The 19432-nt window shown below is 46.7% G+C and overlaps 1 protein-coding gene across 1 annotated transcript in view; it reads right to left on the bottom strand.

Annotated features, from left to right (window-relative positions):
* Positions 1-15204, bottom strand: part of LOC105996710 (CREB-binding protein) — a 23727-nt gene extending 8523 nt beyond the window's left edge. Inside the window, exons 1-5 of the mRNA XM_013030892.1 lie at positions 15196-15204; positions 11144-11338; positions 8781-9066; positions 7766-8486; positions 1942-2113 (exon numbers count right to left, since the gene is read on the bottom strand). Of these exons, the coding sequence (XP_012886346.1) occupies positions 1942-2113; positions 7766-8486; positions 8781-9066; positions 11144-11338; positions 15196-15204 (1383 nt within the window). The remainder of the gene's footprint in view (positions 1-1941; positions 2114-7765; positions 8487-8780; positions 9067-11143; positions 11339-15195) is intronic.
* Between the last annotated feature and the right edge of the window lie 4228 nt (positions 15205-19432).

Here is a 19432-nt window from a genome sequence, read left to right as displayed (position 1 = left end):
GATCAAATCTTAACAGGGTGAAGATTTGAGACTCAGATCTATCTGAGTCTTAATGCCCAACACATCAATTCACCGGGACAGATCTAGATGCTGTTCAAATGGAACTAAAAATACTACAGTTCAGAGACTAGATAGACCCTTAGTGGTATATTTGCTACCTGGAAAGCCCCCTACCCTTACTGGGTCCTCTCATAAACACTGTGGCTCCTAGGCCCCAGGGGTCAGGACAAGGCTGAGGTCAGCCATGTCATCCCCAGAGCCATGCCCATGTTGGGGTCTAGCATAAGCATGTCAATCTCTGGAAGTTGGAGACTTAGGAAGTTTTCTCTGGTCGAGATAGAACTCTGAACACATTGTACCTGTGGTTGCTGTGGTTGCTTGATTTTCCTGTCTCTCCATTACTGTTTGGGTGTTTGTAGATCTAATCTGAGAACTTGAAACCTAATTGAAAGAATAAGAGAGGAACGGTGGTTACATTCACACATAGATCTCATACCTAGGTTTAGGTTCCATCCCCAGCAATGTAGCACAAAACTAACACGTCATTCCTAGAAGGAGGATCTCTCAGTGACTTCCTTGTGAATTAATGAAAGGATTAATGAAAATTAATGAAAGTCACATCAGATCATTGGAAATAAAACCTTTCAGGACTTCTCTGGAGATACAAGCACATTCTAAAATAAGGGAGGATTAGGCACCCAGGACCCATCCCTAGATTCAGGAGGCTGGGATGTGAGGATCAAGGTTTGAAACTAGCCCAAGACAGAAAGTCCATGAGACTCTTACTGCCAGTTACCATCAGGAAAAAGCCTTGGTCAAATTGTCTCTCAAAAAGCAAGCATAACAACAAAACCCAATAAAGGATAGTGTCTGAACCCTGTGCTCAAGTCTCAGTACCTATACAAAAATAACACTGAGAGCTTCAGATTCTGACTATTAACCAAGAAAGTGTCTCCAATCTGTGTCCCCTTTCTCCAGCAACTTGGCATTAAAAAGTTAAGGTGGGGTTGTGAATGTGGCTTAGTGTTAGAGTGCTTGCCTAGCATGCATGTTGCCCTGGGTTCCATTCCTCAGTACCACATCAACAGAAAAAGCTGTAAGTAGCACTGGGGTTCAAGTGGCACTGTGCTAGCCTTGACCAGAGATTGGCTCAGGGACTGTGCTCAGGCACTAGCACTAGGCACTAGCAAAAAAACCTCACAGGCTTTCCTGTCCTGGCTGGCTTTGAACCTTGATTTCACATCTTAGCCTCTTGAATAGCTAGGATTACAGTCAGGAGCCACAGGCATGTGGCTAAGCCAATGGTTTTTAGACACTGGACAATAAACATCCAGGCTCTGACCAAGAGCTAACAAGAAAATGAAAGTCACTTTCTGGTGTCTCTCCGGAGGCTGAGGTCTGAGGATCACTAGCACAGGAAGACAAAGCACATGAGACTCTTCTCCAATTGCCAGAAGTGGAGCTGTGGCTCAAGTGGTAGAGCACCAGACTTGAACAAAACTAAGCAAGAATGTGAGGCCTGAATTCAAGCTGTTGCCTAGGCATAACACCCGCACACATAAGATATTTACCACCACCTCCCCACAGAAAATCCAGCTATTTTTCCATAACACTGAAGTGGCCAGAAGCAGTGGTCTAGAGGCTCATAATCCAACAATGACAACCTGGCACATAATGAGTAGACACTCTTTCCCTCTCTCACTCTCTGCCTAGTACCCCTTCATTTTTGTCTCAGTTATGGGTAAGGCCTTGTAAGTAGCAGACTCTGTGTCTCAGGGTGACCCCAGAAAACTGTGTGATCCAAAACAAGTAAAGCAAAAATATGTCTGAGTCCTTCCTAACAATCCTGGAACTCCTCCTGCCCACGCACCCCCAAATCTGAGTCCAGGATTATAAGGCAACAAAGCCAAACCCCCAAGAATGAGGATGCCACCAGCTTACCTGAAGCTTCCTCCTGGATTCTTTGACTGAAGCCTTGTCTGAGGTAGGCAAGGATCCCACAGTGGCGTCCAGAGGGGAGCCCAGAGGTGCTGGTTGTGGAGCAGAGTTGGCTGCTCTCAGCTCCTGCTGGTGTCTGAATCCACTGGAGAGCTGGCCATTTATACTGCCTTGGCTGTGCAGGGTGTGGCCCACACCCTACTGGGTGTAAAAGGTGGGTCTCTCCACCAGTAATCCTATCTACTCTGGAGGCTGAGATCTGAAGATTGTGGATGAAAGCCAGTCCTCCTAGCAGGAAAGTGCCACCAGAGACTTTATTCCCCATTAACCACCAAAAATTGGAAGTAGAGCTGAGGCTCAAGTGGTAGAGTGCCAGGCTTGACCAAAATAAAGCCAAGTTGAGTACAAGGCCCTAAGTTCAATTCCCAGTTCCAGCATGTATGAACATATACACACCCAACACTAACTAATTTAGTCATTTCCTGTCATCTGGTGAATTCTATCACATAAACTGAAATTTGAGCAATTGAGGAGAAAATAATTATACTTCATTTTATGCTTTAAAACATGATTTCATTTTATATGTCCATTTTTATTTAAGTTATACTGTGAGATATGATGTGATTTATCAGTGTGTTGTAGGTGATGCTTACCCATGTAATGAGAGGAATTAGCATTTTCAGCCCTTTATTCCTGTCCTTAAAGAAATATATTTTCAAGCCAACATCTGACTCTCATGCCTAGATGACTTTAAACTCTCTACTCTTCTTCCAGCTTTCAAAGTCTGGGATTATAGGAGTGTCTTATAATCTCCCATACCTGGCTTCATTTAAATTTTCTATTGTTTGATATCTCTGAGCTCATCTCTTCTGGGTCTTCACAAAATATATAACAGGTTACTGTCATGTAATAATAATAACAACTTATTAGTATTTTTTTGTTTTGCTTGGTCAATTGAGGGGCTTGAACTTGGGACCTGGGCATTGTCCTGGAGCTTTTATCCTCAAGGCTAGTGCTTCACCATTTTGAACCCCAACTCTACTTCCAGTTTTCTGGTGGTGTATTGGAAATCAGAATCTTAAGCAATTTTCTACCTGGGCTGGCTTTGAACTGTGATCTTCAGATCTCAGACTCTTGAGAAACTAGGACTGCAGGCAAGAGCCAACAGTGTGCAGCTATTAATGCATCTAATGCTACAGTTCTTGTGAACTGTAACATCAATGTGCTGTAGAACCCCAAAATGTATCCCTCCATTATCCAGCCTCCCTCTTTCTCCTCTCCCTCCTCCCTACTTTCCTACCTTCTAATAATTAATAATCTACTCTCTTTTACTTAGAGATCAAATTATTAGTTCCTATATATGAGAGATCGCATATAGGAGTTGTCTTTCTATGCCTGACTTATTTTACATCATATACAAATCAATATGGTAGCAGTGATCCCCAGGGTGTTGGGCTCCATGTTTGAAAATGCTAAGGAAAGAGCATGCTGGGGGAGAGTTGATGGCACTTGTAACCAAACTGAAAGAGTGTGAGGGAGGGAACTAGAGTGCAGAGTGCAGGACGGAGAGCCATGAAAAAAAGGTGAACATTACAGCAAGAGAGGGGGAGTCAGGCCCCTGTTGGCTCCAGTGTCCTTGAACAGAACTGTCTCTGTCTCTGTCCCTGTCTCTGTCTCTATTTCTATCTCTATGTCTATCTCTCTGTCTCTTTTCCTACTCTTTCTTTCACTCTTTTTCTGTTGTTGTTGCAAGACCAGGACTCAGCTGAGTCCTTGATGCTTTGCTCATTGGCTAAACCTCTATCAACTAAGTCACACTCTATCCCGTAAAAGGGTTCTCCCCTCGTTTTCTCTCTCTCTTTGTCACTGTCTCTCTGTTTCTCTCTCTGTCTCTGTTTTTCTCTCTGTCTCACTCTGTCTGTCTGCCTGTCTCTCTCTGTCTCTGTCATCTCATTCTATACTCAGTTTGGCATCAAACTGGAACCGAACAATGATTAAATGGTTTATAGTCATATGCCACTACACCTGTCTGAGGCCTTGGTTTTTACTGACTGACCTGAGCCTGAGCCTAGCACTTGCTCCTGCCCTTCATCTTGGGCATGTGTTTTGTTCCCTGGGAGCCCTGAAATCTCCCACAATGGTAGAGAATCCAAATAGCACCCATCTGATTCACCCAGCTATTGATTGATTTAAGGTCCTGAGCCAAATCCTTTCAGGGAATGCCCTAAAGTAGCTGTGATTCCTACTCCAAGAGGGTGGGCCTGACTCTCTGCAGCCAATCATGCTGAGGAATTCTGTCTCCTGGGTATCCTTCCTGAGTATCCTCAGGGCTATGCTGCTGTTCAAATGTGCACTGCTGACTAAAGTTCAAATTGTCTGACATCCAGGTCTTGGTTTGGAGTCATGAATCACTGCTGCCTAGGAGTGGGGTCAGTCGGGAGGACAGGACCCAGACATGGTGGTGACCATGGGGAACCTAAGGTTCCCAGGACCACTTGGTCTTTAGCACATTCAATCTATATCACATGTGGGAAACCCAAAGAAGAAAGCAGAAGGGTCAGGTGTCAGTGGGCCTGGGCAGTGGGGAGTTGCTGGGTGCACAGCAGCAGACAACTTCTAAGCTGGGTTGGATCACTCCAATCCCGTCCCTGGATCTTTCCTTCTGGGCTCCTTTTGCTTGGGCCCTTCCTGCTCTGACCAAGGCCAGAATCAGAGTCTGTGCAGGCCACTGATTTGAGTAATTGAGGGGCAAAGAGGAGAAAGGCAGGAGTGAGCTGATGCTCAGTCTTCTTTTAGTATGGAAGGATATGGGCTCAGCAGGTCTCAAAGACCTGCTCAGGGTGTGTGTGTCTGATCTCAAGGAGAACAGGGATTCTCAAGTGGACACATTGCTTCTCTTTTCTTTTTCTGCCAGTCCTGGGACTTGGACTCAGGGCCTAGGAGCTGTCCCTGAGGGGCTTTTGCTGAAGGCTAGCATTCTGCCACTTGAGCCACAGCACCACTTTTGGCTTTTTCTCTTTGTGTGGTAATGAGGAAGTAAACCCAGGGCCTCATGCATGTGATTCCATCACTCTACCTTTGAGCCCAATTCTGAGCCTCTTTTGTGTGTTCTTAACCAGCATTCATAATATGAAATTAAATATTGAGCCTTACAGAAGTATCTTAGGTTGGTGCTGGTGGCTGAAGCCTATAATCCTAGCTTCTCAGGAGGCTGAGACCTGAGGATTGTAGTTCAAAGCCAGCCACAGCTGGAATTTCCTGAAACTCTTCTCTCCAATGAGCTACGAGAAAATCAGAAGTGGAGCTGTGGCTCAAAGTGGTAGAGTACTAGCCTTGAGCAAAATGAGCTCTGGGATAGATATATCCAGGTCCTGAGTTCCAGCCCTAAGGCTTACCAAAAGCAAAGTATCATTGAGAAAAAAAGCATAAGTTGATGGCTGGAGATGTAGCTCCAGCTCATTCCTGGCCAATTAGTACAAGGATCTGGGATCCAGCATCAGCATTGCCTAAGTATTGTTTGCATTTGTGGTTTGTATGTGTTAAGCTGGGAATGGGCCTTGGTGGTACAGTACTTGCCTAGTATGCATGAGGCCCTGAATTTGTGTCCCTGGGACCACCTAATATAATGTGTGTGTGTGGGCGGGTGTGGGTGTGGGGGTGGCGGTTTGTATAGTGAAATGATCACCACAACCAAGCTAATACATGAACTATTTTGTGTGTGAGGCGTTGATGTACCCTCTAAACAAATTTGTCCTAGTAAACACTGTAATCACCATGCTGAATATTAGCTCTCCAGAATTTACTCATGTCGAATAACTTTGATACTATTTGGCCAATCAGTCCCCAATTCTCCCTGCCCTCAGCTAGGAATAGGTAACAGCATAGAGCATTGTATTTGTTTCCACAGACAATGTACTATGAGGACTACATTGTTTGGATGCCTTGAATGGATTCTTAATATGATGGGTTTACTGGGAAGAAAAAGGTGGGACTTAGTTGAAGAAAAGTGGCAGTCCATGGGGTGTGTCCTTGAGCTATGGAAAACTGCAACACCTGAATCAGATACTATGTCTCAATGCTCTAGAAGAATGAGACATATAATGGCAAAGATCCATTGAGGAAGAAGGTAAGAGGAGCTCCTGGTAAATAGGAGGGTCCTCAAGAGAAAAGTACCACCTGCACAGTATGTAAGGCACATCAACCCCCAGACCCAACTAGAGGCTCCACACAGCCATGCATCCTTTAGCCTCTCTCACTGGTGACTGTTCTGACATACACCTGTGTGATCCACTCAGCTGAGGCCTTCCAAGGAGATACCCAAGACTGCTCAAGGGCATGGTGATGGAATGTCTAGGGTGCTCACACAACTGCTCAAGGTCATGGTAAGGGATGCAAAACCTCTGACCGGGTGGAGGGGCTTTGTCCTGATGGCCTACACACAACACACTCTTTTTTTCTCTTCCTTGGGGTCTGTGGTTTGCCCAGGCTCCTTCCTCTCTGTTTCCTTTCTCTGCATCCCGGCCACCATATTGTGATCTCTTCTGTTCCCCTTTGGACCTCCCCACCAGGAACTGACATCTGAGCCAAGATGAATTCTATTTCTTTGTGGTTGGTGTGTGGGAGTTTAGTGACAGTGGCTCAAAAGTAAGAAAGATCCTTTTGAGACAGATTAGGGTGCTTTGCAATGGTCTTTATTCATGTGATCTAGGTCCAAGTCAGAAGATAACTTTGCAGGCGACTGGAGCTTCCAGAGTGAGCAGAGAAATCCTGTGTGGCATTGTCCATGGAGGAGGCCTCAGCTTTCCAGGGCTGACACCCAGTGGGCAAGGATACAAATTCTTCTCCTTTTCCTTCTCCTCCTGCTCTTCCTCCTCCTCCTGCTCCTCCTCCTCCTCCTGTTTTCTTGTCTTTTCAATTTGAGGGCTTTGAAATATTTTAAATGTCATTGTGGTGCTGCAGGGGCTGGAGGTCAGGGCTTCACACTCTTGCTTGGCTTTTTCAAGGCTGGTGCTCTACTACTTGGGTGACAGTTCTGCTTCTGGCTTTTTGCTGATTAACTATTAAGAATTTCACAGGTTTTTTTTCTGTCCAGGGTGGCTTTGAACTCTGGTCCCTACATGTACTCTGTTGAGTAGGCAGTCTGAGCTACCAGCATCCAACAGCAATTATCCTTACAGAGGCTCTAGGCAAGACTGGAAACTGCTGCGGGTAGCAGGAGACCCCAGGAAAAGGGGGAGGAGTCCCCAGCTGTGGGGGGCAGGGAACCCTAGGGAATGGGGGAGAAGTCCCCAGATGTGGGTAGCTGGGGACCCCAGGGAAAGGGGCATGAGTCCCCAGCTGCAGATAGAAAGGAACCCCAGGGTAAGGGGGAGGAGCCCTTTCCATAGGCTGGGAGTGGACCAAAGCTAAAGAGGGAGGAGTCCTCTCCTGAGGCTAGAAGGAGGCCTCAGGGGTCAGGGGAGGAGTCTCCTCCTGAATCTGGGAGGAGGTCGCATTAAAAAGGGGAGGACTCTCCTGAGGCTGGGAGGAAGACTCAGTAAAAACTACAGGACTCCCTTCCTGAGGCTGTGAGGAAGACTCAGTAAAAACTACAGGACTCCCTTCCTGAGACTGGGAGGAAGACTCAGTAAAAAGTAGAGAACTCCCTTCCTGAGGCTGGGAGGAGGTATCTGAGGAAGGGGGAGGAGTGTCCTCCTGAGTCTCCGAAGATGTCTCAGTAAAAAGTGGAGAACTCTCCTCCTGAGACTCGGAGGAGATCTCAGTTAAAGAGGGAGTAGTGGCCTCCTGAGGCTGGAACGGGACCCCCGGGAAAGGGGGAGGAATCCACAGTTCAGGGGAGTAGGGGACGCCAGGAGGGGTCCCCAGTTGCGGGTAGTAGGGGACCCCAGGGAAAGGAGGAGGGGTCCCCAACTCAGGGTAGCAGGGGACACCAGGGAAAGGGGGCCGATTTCCCAGCTGAGGGTAGTAGGGGACTCCAGGAAAATTGGGAGGGTTCCCCAGTTGGGGCAAGTAGGGGTCCCCAGGCAAAGTGGAAGGAATAGCCAGTTGCGGGTAGTAGGGGTCCCCAGGCAAAGTGGAAGGAATAGCCAGTTGCGGGTAGTAGGGGACCCCAGGGAAAGGGGGAGGGGTCCCCATTTGCGGGTAGTAGGGGGCCCCAGGGAAAGGGGGAGTGGTCCCCATTTGCGGGTAGTAGGGGGCCCCAGGGAAAGGGGGAGGGGTCCCCATTTGCGGGTAACAGGGGACCCCAGGGAAAGGGGGAGGGGTCCCCATTTGTGGGTAGTAGGGAGCCCCAGGGAAAGGGGGAGGGGTCCCCATTTGTGGGTAGTAGGGAGCCCCAGGGAAAGGGGGAGGGGTCCCCTGCTGCTGGTGCCAGGGGGCCCCAGGGACGGTGGCAGGCATGTGTGGCATCGCCAAGGAAGGCTGGCCCGCGCTGCAGTGCTGCCAGGCCGCTGCCTGAGGCTCTTGGGCAGAGAGCAGAGGTGGAGCCGCGCAGGGCTGAGGCTGCGCCTGAGAAGGTGCGAAGCCAACAGCGTGTTCACATGCAGAGCCTGAGGAAGGAAGGCACACGGAAGCTCATGAGCCCTTCACCTGTCCCGAAGCCCTGCACCCAGGAAAGCTGCCTGGCCCCGGGTCCTCTCCATTCCCAACAAACTCCCTGGCAGTTACTGCTTTGGGACTGAACACTTACAGGCAATAGGAAGAGAGGGAAAGAGAGAGAGCAGAGTTGAATGCTCAGCTCACCAAGTACTTTGGGAGGACAGACCCTCCTTGGGTCTCCATGAGGACGGGGCCAGACAGCAGATGTCTCCCACTACTACAGGACTTTATATAAAGAGACAAACCTGAGCTTTGTTCCTTGTTGTTTTGAGGACCCAAAATGCGCTGCAGTGGCTGTGCGAAAGGGCAGGGTAATGGTTCACTCCTCGGCTTCTGGTTGGCCTCGAAAATGGTCCAATACAAATCCTGCAGACCTAGCAACATGATCCGGCATTTTCGCCAGCTCTTCTTGATGCCTCTCTGCTTGAGACGCAGAGCAATTTTCCTGGCCAGGACATCGTCCTTCTTGTCCACTTTGAGGTCCAGGTTGGACTCCAGAAACTCCCATTCTTCCAAGAAGAACTGGATTTCCTGGTGAGCCCACGAATTAGCTAACTGACCTGTGAATGGAACAAAACAAGGTAGATAGACTTGAGTTCCACCTCCTGGTTCTTCTGGAGGAAGTCTTCCAGATCTTGCCTTTACATTCCCTGGCTTAAACATGGCTACATTTCGTTAGCAGGAGGTGATCAAATCTTAACAGGGTGAAGATTTGAGACTCAGATCTATCTGAGTGTTCATGTCCAACACATCAATTCACCAGGACAGATCTAGATGCTGTTCAAATGGAATTAAAAATACTACAGTTCAGAGAGTAGATAGACCCTTAGTGGTATATTTGCTACCTGGAAAGCCCCCTACCCTCACTGGGTCCTCTCATAAACTCTGTGGCCCCTAGGCCCCAGGGGTCAGGACAAGGCTGAGGGCAGCCATGTCATCCCCAGAGCCATCCCCTTGTGGGGGTCTAGCATAAACATGTCAGTCTCTGGAAATTGGAGACTTAGGAAGTTTTCTCTGGTAGAGATAGAACTCTGAAAACATTGTACCTGTGGGTGCTGTGGGTGCTTGATTTTCCTGTCTCTCCATTACTGTTTGTGTGTTTGTAAAACTAGTCTGAGAACTTGAATCCTAATTGAAAGAAGAAGAGAGGAACGGTGGTTACATTCACACTTAGATCTCATACCTAGGTTTAGGTTCCATCCCCAGCAATGTAGCACAACATTAACAAGTCATTCCTAGAAGCAGGATCTCTTACTGACTACCTTGTGAATTAATGAAAGGATTAGTCAAATCAGAGCATTGGAAATAAAACCTTTCAGGACTTCTCTGGAGATACAAGCACATTCTAAAATAAGGGAGGATTAGGCACCCAGGACCCATCCCTAGATTCAGGAGGCTGGGATGTGAGGATCAAGGTTTGAAACTAGCCCAAGCAAGAAAGTCCATGAGACTCTTACTGCCAGTTACCATCAGGAAAAAGCCATAGTCAAATTGTCTCTCAAAAAGCAAGCATAACAACAAAACCCAATAAAGGATAGTGTCTGAACCCTGTGCTCAAGTCTCAGTACCTATACAAAAATAACACTGAGATCTTTATATTCTGACTATTAACCAAGAAAGTGTCTCCAATCTGTGTCCCCTTTCTCCAGCAACTTGGCATTAAAAAGTTAAGGTGGGGTTGTGAATGTGGCTTAGTGCTAGAGTGCTTGCCTAGCATGCATGTAGCCCTGGGTTCCATTCCTCAGTACCACATCAACAGAAAAAGCTGTAAGTAGCACTGGGGTTCAAGTGGCACTGTGCTAGCCTTGACCAGAGATTGGCTCAGGGACTGTGCTCAGGCACTAGCACTAGGCACTAGCAAAAAAACCTCACAGGCTTTCCTGTCCTGGCTGGCTTTGAACCTTGATTTCACATCTTAGCCTCTTGAATAGCTAGGATTACAGTCAGGAGCCACAGGCATCTGGCTAAGCCAATGGTTTTTAGACACTGGACAATAAACATCCAGGCTCTGACCAAGAGCTAACAAGAAAATGAAAGTCACTCTCTGGTGTCTCTCAGGAGGCTGAGGTCTGAGGATCACCAGCACAGGAAGACAAAGCACAAGAGACTCTTCTCCAATTGCCGGAAGTGGTGTTGTGACTCAAGTGGTACAGCACCAGACTTGAACAAAACTAAGCAAGAATGTGAGGCCTGAATTCAAGCCGTTGCCTAGGCATAACACACACACATAAGATATTTACCACCACCTCCCCGAAGAAAATCCAGCTATTCTTCCATAATACTGAAGTGGCCAGAAGCAGGGTGTAGAGGCTCATAATCCAACAATGACAACCTGGCACATAATGAGTGGACACTCTTTCCCTGTCTCACTCTCTGCCTAGTCCCCCTTCCTTTGTAGTCGCAGCTATACGCAAAGCTTTGTAAGTAGGAGACTCTGTCTCAGAGTGACCTCAGAAAAATGTGTGATTCAAAAAAACTAAAGAAAAATATGCTTGAATCCTTCCTTACAATCCTGGGACTCCTCCTCTGCAACCCACCCCCAAGTCTGAGTCCAGGATTATAAGGCAACAAAGCCAAACCCCCAAGAATGAGGATGCCACCAGCTTACCTGAAGCTTCCTCCTGGATTCTTTGACTGAAGCCTTGTCCGAGGTCGGCAAGGATCCCACAGTGGCGTCCAGAGGGGAGCCCAGAGGTGCTGGTTGTGGAGCAGAGTTGGCTGCTCTCAGCTCCTGCTGGTGTCTGAATGCACTGGAGAGCTGGCCATTTATACTGCCTTGGCTGTGCAGGGTGTGGCCCACACCCTACTGGGTGTAAAAGGTGGGTCTCTCCACCAGTAATCCTATCTACTCTGCAGGCTGAGATCTGAAGATTGTGGATTAAAGCCAGTCCTCCTGGCAGGAAAGTGCCACCAGAGACTTTATTCCCCATTAACCACCAAAAATTGGAAGTAGAGCTGTGGCTCAAGTGGTAGTGTGCCAGCCTTGACCAAAATAAAGCCAAGTTGAGTACAAGGCTCTGAGTTCAAGTCCCAGTACCAGCACGCATACACATATACACACCCAACACTAACTAATTTAGTCATTTCCTGTCATCTGGTGAATTCTATCACATAAACTGAAATTTGAACAATTGAGGAGAAAATCATTAAACTTCATCTTATGCTTAAAAACATGATTTCACAATATTTGTGTATTTTTTGTCAAGATATACTATGAGATATGGTGTGGTATACCAGGGTGTTGTATGCAATGCTTAACAATGTATTGAGAGGAATTAACATTTTCAGCCCCTTATTCCTGTTCTTAACAAAATATATTTTCAAGTCAGCAGCTGGCTTCCAAACCCAGACAACTTTAAACTCTCTACCCTTCTTCCAGCTTTCAAAGGCTGGAAATATAGAAGTGTCCTATAATCTACCATACTTGGTTTAATTTTAATTTTCTACTGTTTGACATCTCTGAGCTCATCTCTTCTGGGTCTTCATAAAATATATAACAGAATATTATTTTGTAATTTAATAAGTTATTAATAGTCATGTGGTTTGTTTGGTTGGTCAGATGTGGGGCTTGAACTTGGCACCAGGGCACTGTCCCTGAGCTTTTATGCTCACGGCTAGTGCGTTACCACTTTGAACCCCAGCTCTAGGTGCAGTTTTCTCGTGGTGAATTGGAAATCAGAATCTTAAGCACTTTCCTACCTGGGCTGGCTTTGAACTGTGATCCTCAGATCTCAGCCTCTTGAGTAGCTAGGATTCCAGTGTTGAGCCACCAGTGTGCAGCTATTAATGCATATAATACTCCAGTTCTTGTGAACTGTAACATCATTGTGCTGTAGAACCCAAAAATATATCCCTCCATTATCCAGCCTCCCTTGTCTCCTCTCCTCTTCCTACTCCCCACCTTTCCTGCCTTCTAATAATTAATAATATACTCTCTTTAACTTAGAGATCAAACTTTTAGTTTCTACATGTGAGAGACAGCATATGGTATTTTTCTTTCTGTGTCTTGCTTATTTCACTTCGTATGCAAATCAATATGGTAGCAGTGTCCCCAGGGTGTTGGGCTCCATGTTCCCAAACGCAAAGGGGAGAGCATGCTGGGGGAAACTTTATGGCACTTGTAACTAAACTGAAAGAGGAGTCTAAGGGAGGGGACTAGAGTGCAGAGTGCAGGACAGAGAGCCATGAATATATTTCCAGGAATTCAACATCACAACAAGAGAGGGGGAGCCAAGCCCCAGCTGGCTCCAATGTCCACGAACAGAACAAGGTACTATCTCTGTCTCTCTCTTTGTCTCTGTCTCTTTCTGTCTCTGTCTCTCTCTCTCTATCTCTCTCTCTCTCTTTTCCTTCTCTTTCTTTTCACTCTTTTTCTTTTTGTTGCAAGTCCAGGACTCAAACTCAGACTTCGATTCTCTGCTCATTGACTAAGTCTCTATCAACTAAGTCACACCTCTATCCCTTTCAAACTGTAACCGACTGGTGTTTAAATGGATTATAGTCATATGCCACCACACCTCCCCAAGGCCTTAGTGACTGAACTGAGCTTGAGCCTAGCACTTTCTCCTGCCCTTCATCTTGGGCATGTGTTTTGTTCCCTGGGAGCCCTGAAATCTCCCACAATGGCAGAGAATCCAAATAGCACCCATCTGATTCACCCAGCTATTGATTGATTTAAGGTCCTGAGCCAAATCCTTTCAGGGAATGCCCTAAGGTAGCTGTGATTCCTACTCCAAGAGGGTGGGCCTGACTCTCTGCAGCCAATCATGCTGAGGAATTCTGTCTCCTGGGTATCCTTCCTGAGTATCCTCAGGGCTATGCTGCTGCTCAAATGTGCACTGCTGACTAAAGTTCAAATTGTCTGAAGTCCAGGGCTTGGTTTGGAGTCAGTAGAGTTGAATCACTGCCGCCTAGAAGTGGGGTCAGTCGGGAGGACAGGACCCAGATATGGTGGTGACCATGAGGAACTTAAGCTTCCAAGGATCCCTTGGTCTTTAGCACATTCAATCTATATCACATGCGGGAAACCCAAAGAAGAAAGTGGAAGCGTCTGGTGTCAGTGGGCCTGGGCAGTGGGGAGTTGCTGGGTGCACAGGAACAGACAATTAAGCTGGGTGGGATCAATTCAATCCTGTCCCTGGATCTTTCCTTCTGAGCTCCTTCTGCTTGGGCCCTTCCTGCTCTGAACAAGGCCAGCATCAGAGTCCGTCTGTGCCATTGATTTGAATAGTTGAGAGGCAAAGAGGAGAAAGGCAGGGGTGAGCTGATGCTCAGTCTTCTTTTAGCATGGAAGGGCTATGGACTCAGCAGGTCTCAAAGACCTGCTCAGGGGAGGGTGTGCCTGATCTCAAGGCGGCCATGGATTCTCAAGTGGGCACATTTCTTTTCTTTTTTTTTTCCTTCTTGTTTTTTTGCCAGTTATGTGTCTTGAACTCAGGGCCTTTTGCTGAAGGCTAGCACTCTACCACTTGAGCCACAGCATGACTTTTGTTTTTTTCTGTTTGTGTGGTAATGAGGAAGTGAACCCAGGGCCTCATGCATGCTAGGGAAGGACTGTACCACTGAGGTGTAGATTTATCTATAGCTGATAAATCAGCCTCTGACTTTGCTGTTCCAGCAGAGTAAAATAAGAAATCCACTAAAGAACTTGGGAATGCCCTTTCCCCCCACCTCACCCCTGAGCCCCGCTCCCACTCTGACCAGAAGAGAAGAATGAACTGGAGATGATTTGGTTTGATTCTGCATTTAATTGTATTTACACTGCCTTTGGGGAGGTCAGGGGGTGTGCATATGTGGGGGTACTGGTTGCCCCAACTTTGGGGATGGAGAGCTTTAGTCAGTACCCATCTGTACTCAACATTCAATATCCTTGGCAGAGTGGTTGCCAGGGCTAGAGTGGTCTAAGCTTGGATTATAGCCACAGGGTGCACACACAATGATCCTTGCCTGCTTCCTGCTGATTTCGGTATCCCAGGAAGGCACCTGGTCCTGAAGCTGGGCTCCTGAGTTTGTCTAGGCTGTGGGTTTGTCTTGGCAATCAGGTGTTGATCATCCCTTGGGCAGTATTTGTTGAGCCATCTGATGACGGCCTTGCAATTGTACAAGGAATTTGAAGACAGCAGGATTTCTGCTGAACTTGAGGGTGCCTTATATTCTCATCCAGTTTACCAGTGTTCACTATGTGAACTTCCAGCTGTGTTTTGTGGTTTATTTCCCATGGAGAAAGGCTTCCTGGGTGAGCTGATTTGGAGCTTTTGGAAATACCTAACAATGGTTTTGGGGGTTCTTTCCCTCTGCTGAGGACGGGCTCTGAAGCTCAGGGCGGGCCATAGCTTTCAGTTTGTGTCTGGGTTGAGCCATGAACTTTTTGAAGAAACTGGGTTCACCTCTGTCAAATCTCAGCACACCTACATCTCACTGGAAATTGATTCAGTTACCAAGAATGGGTGCATTGAACATCGATGTGAATTGCCACAAAGCCCAGATCTTGGAAAATAAAATAACTAAAACCATAATCGTCTATCTATAAATTTAACGAAATGGTACATTTCAAAAACATTGTCAGTGATTCTTATGTTTGGAAGGATGCTTTATTATTATTTTTTTCTAGAATGGGTAGAAAATTCATCGCATGCTGGGAGTCGGGCGTGTGGTTCTTACTGTTCGCATTATGCCCACCTTTGGTCCTTGGCTCCACCCAGACCTGAGCTCCTCCCTGCCCTGGAGTTCCTGCCTTACAGCTGGCCTCTCCCTCTCTCTACCCAGGCCCCCCTGAGCTCCCACCTACCTCACTTCCTCCCCCCTCCCCCAGTCCCTTCTGCTTCCTGGATAGGGACAGATGCCGTGTGCTCCCTCTTCTGGAAAAATATGGCTCCTCTAATAAACCTCCTGGGATGGATGTGCAGGATCCTTTCACTTACAAATCATCCTGGGCAGGATCCACTGGACCCTACGATCTCTCTTCTGCAGGATCCCTTCTGTACATTCCTTGTCCAGGAAACCTTGCCCTTCAGAAATATATTGCTCGATTTGGTCCATTTGCTGTGATAAGCAGAGCCTCCAGCTGCCACACACTCATATGGCATCTTTCTGAGCTGAGTCTGTTGCCTGGGAACAGTCCCATTGCCTTAGTTGGACTCTGGGGCAGGTGAGATTAGAGATGGCACTTCCAGGTCATCATGGGGACATGGCCCTGTGGTGTTCCATTCAGACTCCTGGCATTCAGAGTTGTCCCTGAGGGTCTGGGGCAGATGGGACACTGGGTACAGTTGATGGTTTGTTCATGAGCTCCATTGCAGATAACTCTGGCTTGTAGAGGGGAACTCTAGTGGGATTGTGCCTCAAATTCTTTTGTGTGCTGTGGGCTCTGTCTGCCCTGTAGGGTTGTGCTCAAGTTGGGCATATTTGGCTACTTGGAGCCCACTGGATTTCTGCCAACACAGACTTGAGTTACTAGGTGGGTCACTGAGCCCTAAACCATTAGTTTAGGGGACTTGGTCACAGCTAACTGTTATCCAAGCTCATCTGCTGGTTCTGGCAGAACTTCTCTAGCTGCCTGGGATTCCTTGCACAAACAAGGTCTTGGCCTTCTCTAAGGTTCTTTTCTACCAGGAAGAATCATATTATACCATTTGTCTGGAAATGGAAAGACTCAGAAAAATGTTAAGTAAGCCAGACCCAAAGAGGTTGCATGGTTTCCCTCATTCGTGGTAGCTAGAATGTGCCTGTAAATCTACAAGTAAACACACTGGATGGTAAAAACAAAAGCAAAAAAACACAGAAAGCCACTGGGACATGATAAATTATACCTGTCTCTCGACAGTCAAACAGTGAGACCAAAGGAGCATATTCATAGAAATGGATCACAAAGGCTCAATAGCTTTGTGCATATGATCATATAAAATATTTTACAAGAGCTGGGAAGGTGGCTCAGTGGTAGAGTGCTTGCATTGCATGCATGACGCCCTGGGTTCGATTTCTCAGCACCACATAAGCAGAAATAGCCAGAAGTGGCGCTGTGATTCAAGTCGTAGAGTGCTAGCCTTGAGCTGAATCACAGGGGGACAGTGCCCAGGCCCAGAGTTCAGGCCCCACAACTAGCAAGTAAGTAAATAAATAAATAAAATTTACAAAATGAACTACAAGAAATGGAAACAAGAGGTTTTTGTTGTTGTTCTTGCTGGGGGTTTTTTTGTTGTTGTTTTTGTCGGCATGAGACTTGAATTCTGGGCCTGGACACTGTCCCTCAGTTCTTCAGCTCAAGGCTAGCACTCTATCACTTGAGCCACAGTACCACTTCCGGTTTTCTGGTGGTTCATTGGAGATAAGAGTCTCACGGACTTTCCTGCCCAGGCTGGCTTTAAACCCTGATCCTCAGATCTCAGCCTCCTGGTAGTTAGGATTACAGGCATGAGCCACCAGCACCTGGCTATTCTTGCTGGTTTTTTTTTTTTATTGTTGTTTTAGAAGTGATATAGAGCACAGCTACCTTTACATAAGTGACAAGTATATTTCTTTTCTTTTGCTTAGTATCAGCTGTTCCCTCCTCTCTCATTTTTCTTTTGTCTTCTTTGTCTTTGGGAAGGTAAGGGGGGGCACAGAAAAGGTGGGATAAAGGGTGAACAATGTAGCAGTGGTACTCACTAGACACTATGTGGATAATGAACTATACAACTTGTGGCTGGGGATGGGAGGGAAAAACAGAGAGAATGAGGGAAGGGGTGACACTGTCCAAAAAGAAATTGATACTGTAACCCCTTTGTACATCACCTGTACAATAACAAATATATACATGTATACACACATATAAATTCTTTTCTAGAAAGGAGTCTAGTGAACAGGTGGCTTTTAGTGGTCTTATAGCCAACTACATCTCATAAAACATGCATACTCCCTGTGAGAACTGGACTGGACTATGGGCTAAAATTTTCATTGTTTCACTGGAGATTGAACCCAGGGCCTCATGCAAGAACTCTGCCACTTCATCTTTGTAAAAGTGAGAAAAATGAGAATGCCTGTAAATAAAAAAAAAATTTGTTTTCGGAAACAGATCATGCCTGTAATCCTAGTTACTCAGGAAGCTGAGATAGGAGGATTGTGCTTTGAAGCCAGTCCGGGCAGAAAACTCCATGAGACTGATCTCCAAAAAAGATGGAAGTGGATGTGTGATCACATTTGAGCATATAAGATAAAGGACAATGCTCCAGCCTTGAGTTCAAGCCCCAGTACTGGCACACTGGCACACATGCATGCACCTCAAATTTAAAAAACAAAAAGAGGAAGACTTGGGAAAGTGGGATCTGTTTAGAGAAGTCAATTCAGTCTGATTCCTCTCACCCTGGAAACAGGCACAAAAAGATGCAAGCGGACCAAGACTGCCTTGTATCTATTTGCTTTAGGTCAAAAGGACTCTTGAATAGAACAGTGTGTCTGTTACAACTTACCCGGAAGTAATGGAAACTCAGTAGTAATGTACGTTCAAAGTCAGAAAACGTTGAAGGAAGGAATCCTGTCTCTGAACCCAAAACATTGCCCCAACCTGATAACTGGTCCTCTAAGCACTAAGGATAGAGGAGAGAGCATGAAACATGGGGGAGGCTTTGGTTTGAACATGTCCCCCAAGTTTGTGTGCTGGGAATGTAACCTCCAACATGAGTGTTGAGAGGAGCTGCAAGAGATAGGCCACGCTGCTGCCGTTGTGCTTCTCCTATGGTTAGCAAGACAAGTGTGAGGCTTGATGCCTAGCCATTGGTTGAGATGGAGTCTTGGGAACTTTTTTTTGCCCTATCTAGCCTCAAACCTTGATTTCTGCCCCCGCCCCCTGCAAGTAGCTAGAATGACAGGCTTAAGCCACCATGCTCAATTGACATCTGTGTTCTGATTAATCTGAAGTTAATTTCCGTTTGTCCAAATTCATCATTTCCATGTGGACATTCAATTGCCCACCGCCATGTAGTAAAGACTATTTTTCCCCCCACTGAATGGTATTTACACATATCAAAAACCCAATCTATCATAGCTTTGTGCTTCTTTCTGGGCTCTCAACTTAATTCCATGTATTTATATGTTTACCTTTATATCAATATCATACTGTTTTGACTGCTAGTTTTTTCATAAGCTTTGAACTTGAGGTGTGAATCCTCCAACTTTGTTGTTCTTCCAAGGTGATTCCCACTGTTTGGGAACTCTAAAAATTCCATCTGAATTTGGTAAGGGCACTCATCCCTTCCTGAGACTTCTACCTTCATGAATTAGTAACCACCCCAAAAGCTCCACTTTTATTTTTGTCAGTCATGGGGCTTGAACTCAGGGACTGGGTACTGTCTGAACTTTTTTTAATATTTTTTTTGGGGTCCAGTCGTGGGGCCTGAACTCTGGGCCTGGGCGCTGTCCCTCAGCTCTTCAGCTCAAGGCTAGCACTCTACCACTTGAGCCACAGCGCCACTTCCGGCTTTTTTCTTTTTGCTTATGTGGTGCTGAGGAATTGAACCCAGGGCCTCAGGCATGCAAGGCAAGCGCTCTACCACTGAGCCACCTTCCCAGCCTGTCTGAACTTTTTGACTCAAGGATAGTGCTCTACCACTTTCAGCCACAGCATCACGTCCAGTTTTCTAGTGGTTAATTGAAGAGTCTCAGGGCTGGACTCCAGTGGCTCCCACCTGTCATCCTAGCTACTCAGGAGGCTGAGATCTGAGGATCATGGTTCAAAGCCAGCCCAGGCAAGAAATCTCCAAAAAACCACCAGAAAACCGGAAGTGGTGCTGTGGCTCAAGCGGTAGAGCTCTTGCCTGGAGCTGAAGAGTACAGGGTTAGTGCCCAAGCCGAGTTCAAGCCCCACGACCATCAGAAAAAAAAAGTCTCAGGGACTTTCCTGCCCAGGCTGGCTTTGAACTATAAT

The sequence above is a fragment of the Dipodomys ordii genome, unplaced genomic scaffold (assembly GCF_000151885.1).
Source record: "Dipodomys ordii isolate 6190 unplaced genomic scaffold, Dord_2.0 Scaffold135, whole genome shotgun sequence".
Taxonomy (NCBI): Eukaryota; Metazoa; Chordata; class Mammalia; order Rodentia; family Heteromyidae; genus Dipodomys; species Dipodomys ordii.
The sequence above is the reverse complement of the archived record's forward strand: the minus strand, read 5'-3'. Positions and strand labels throughout refer to the sequence as shown.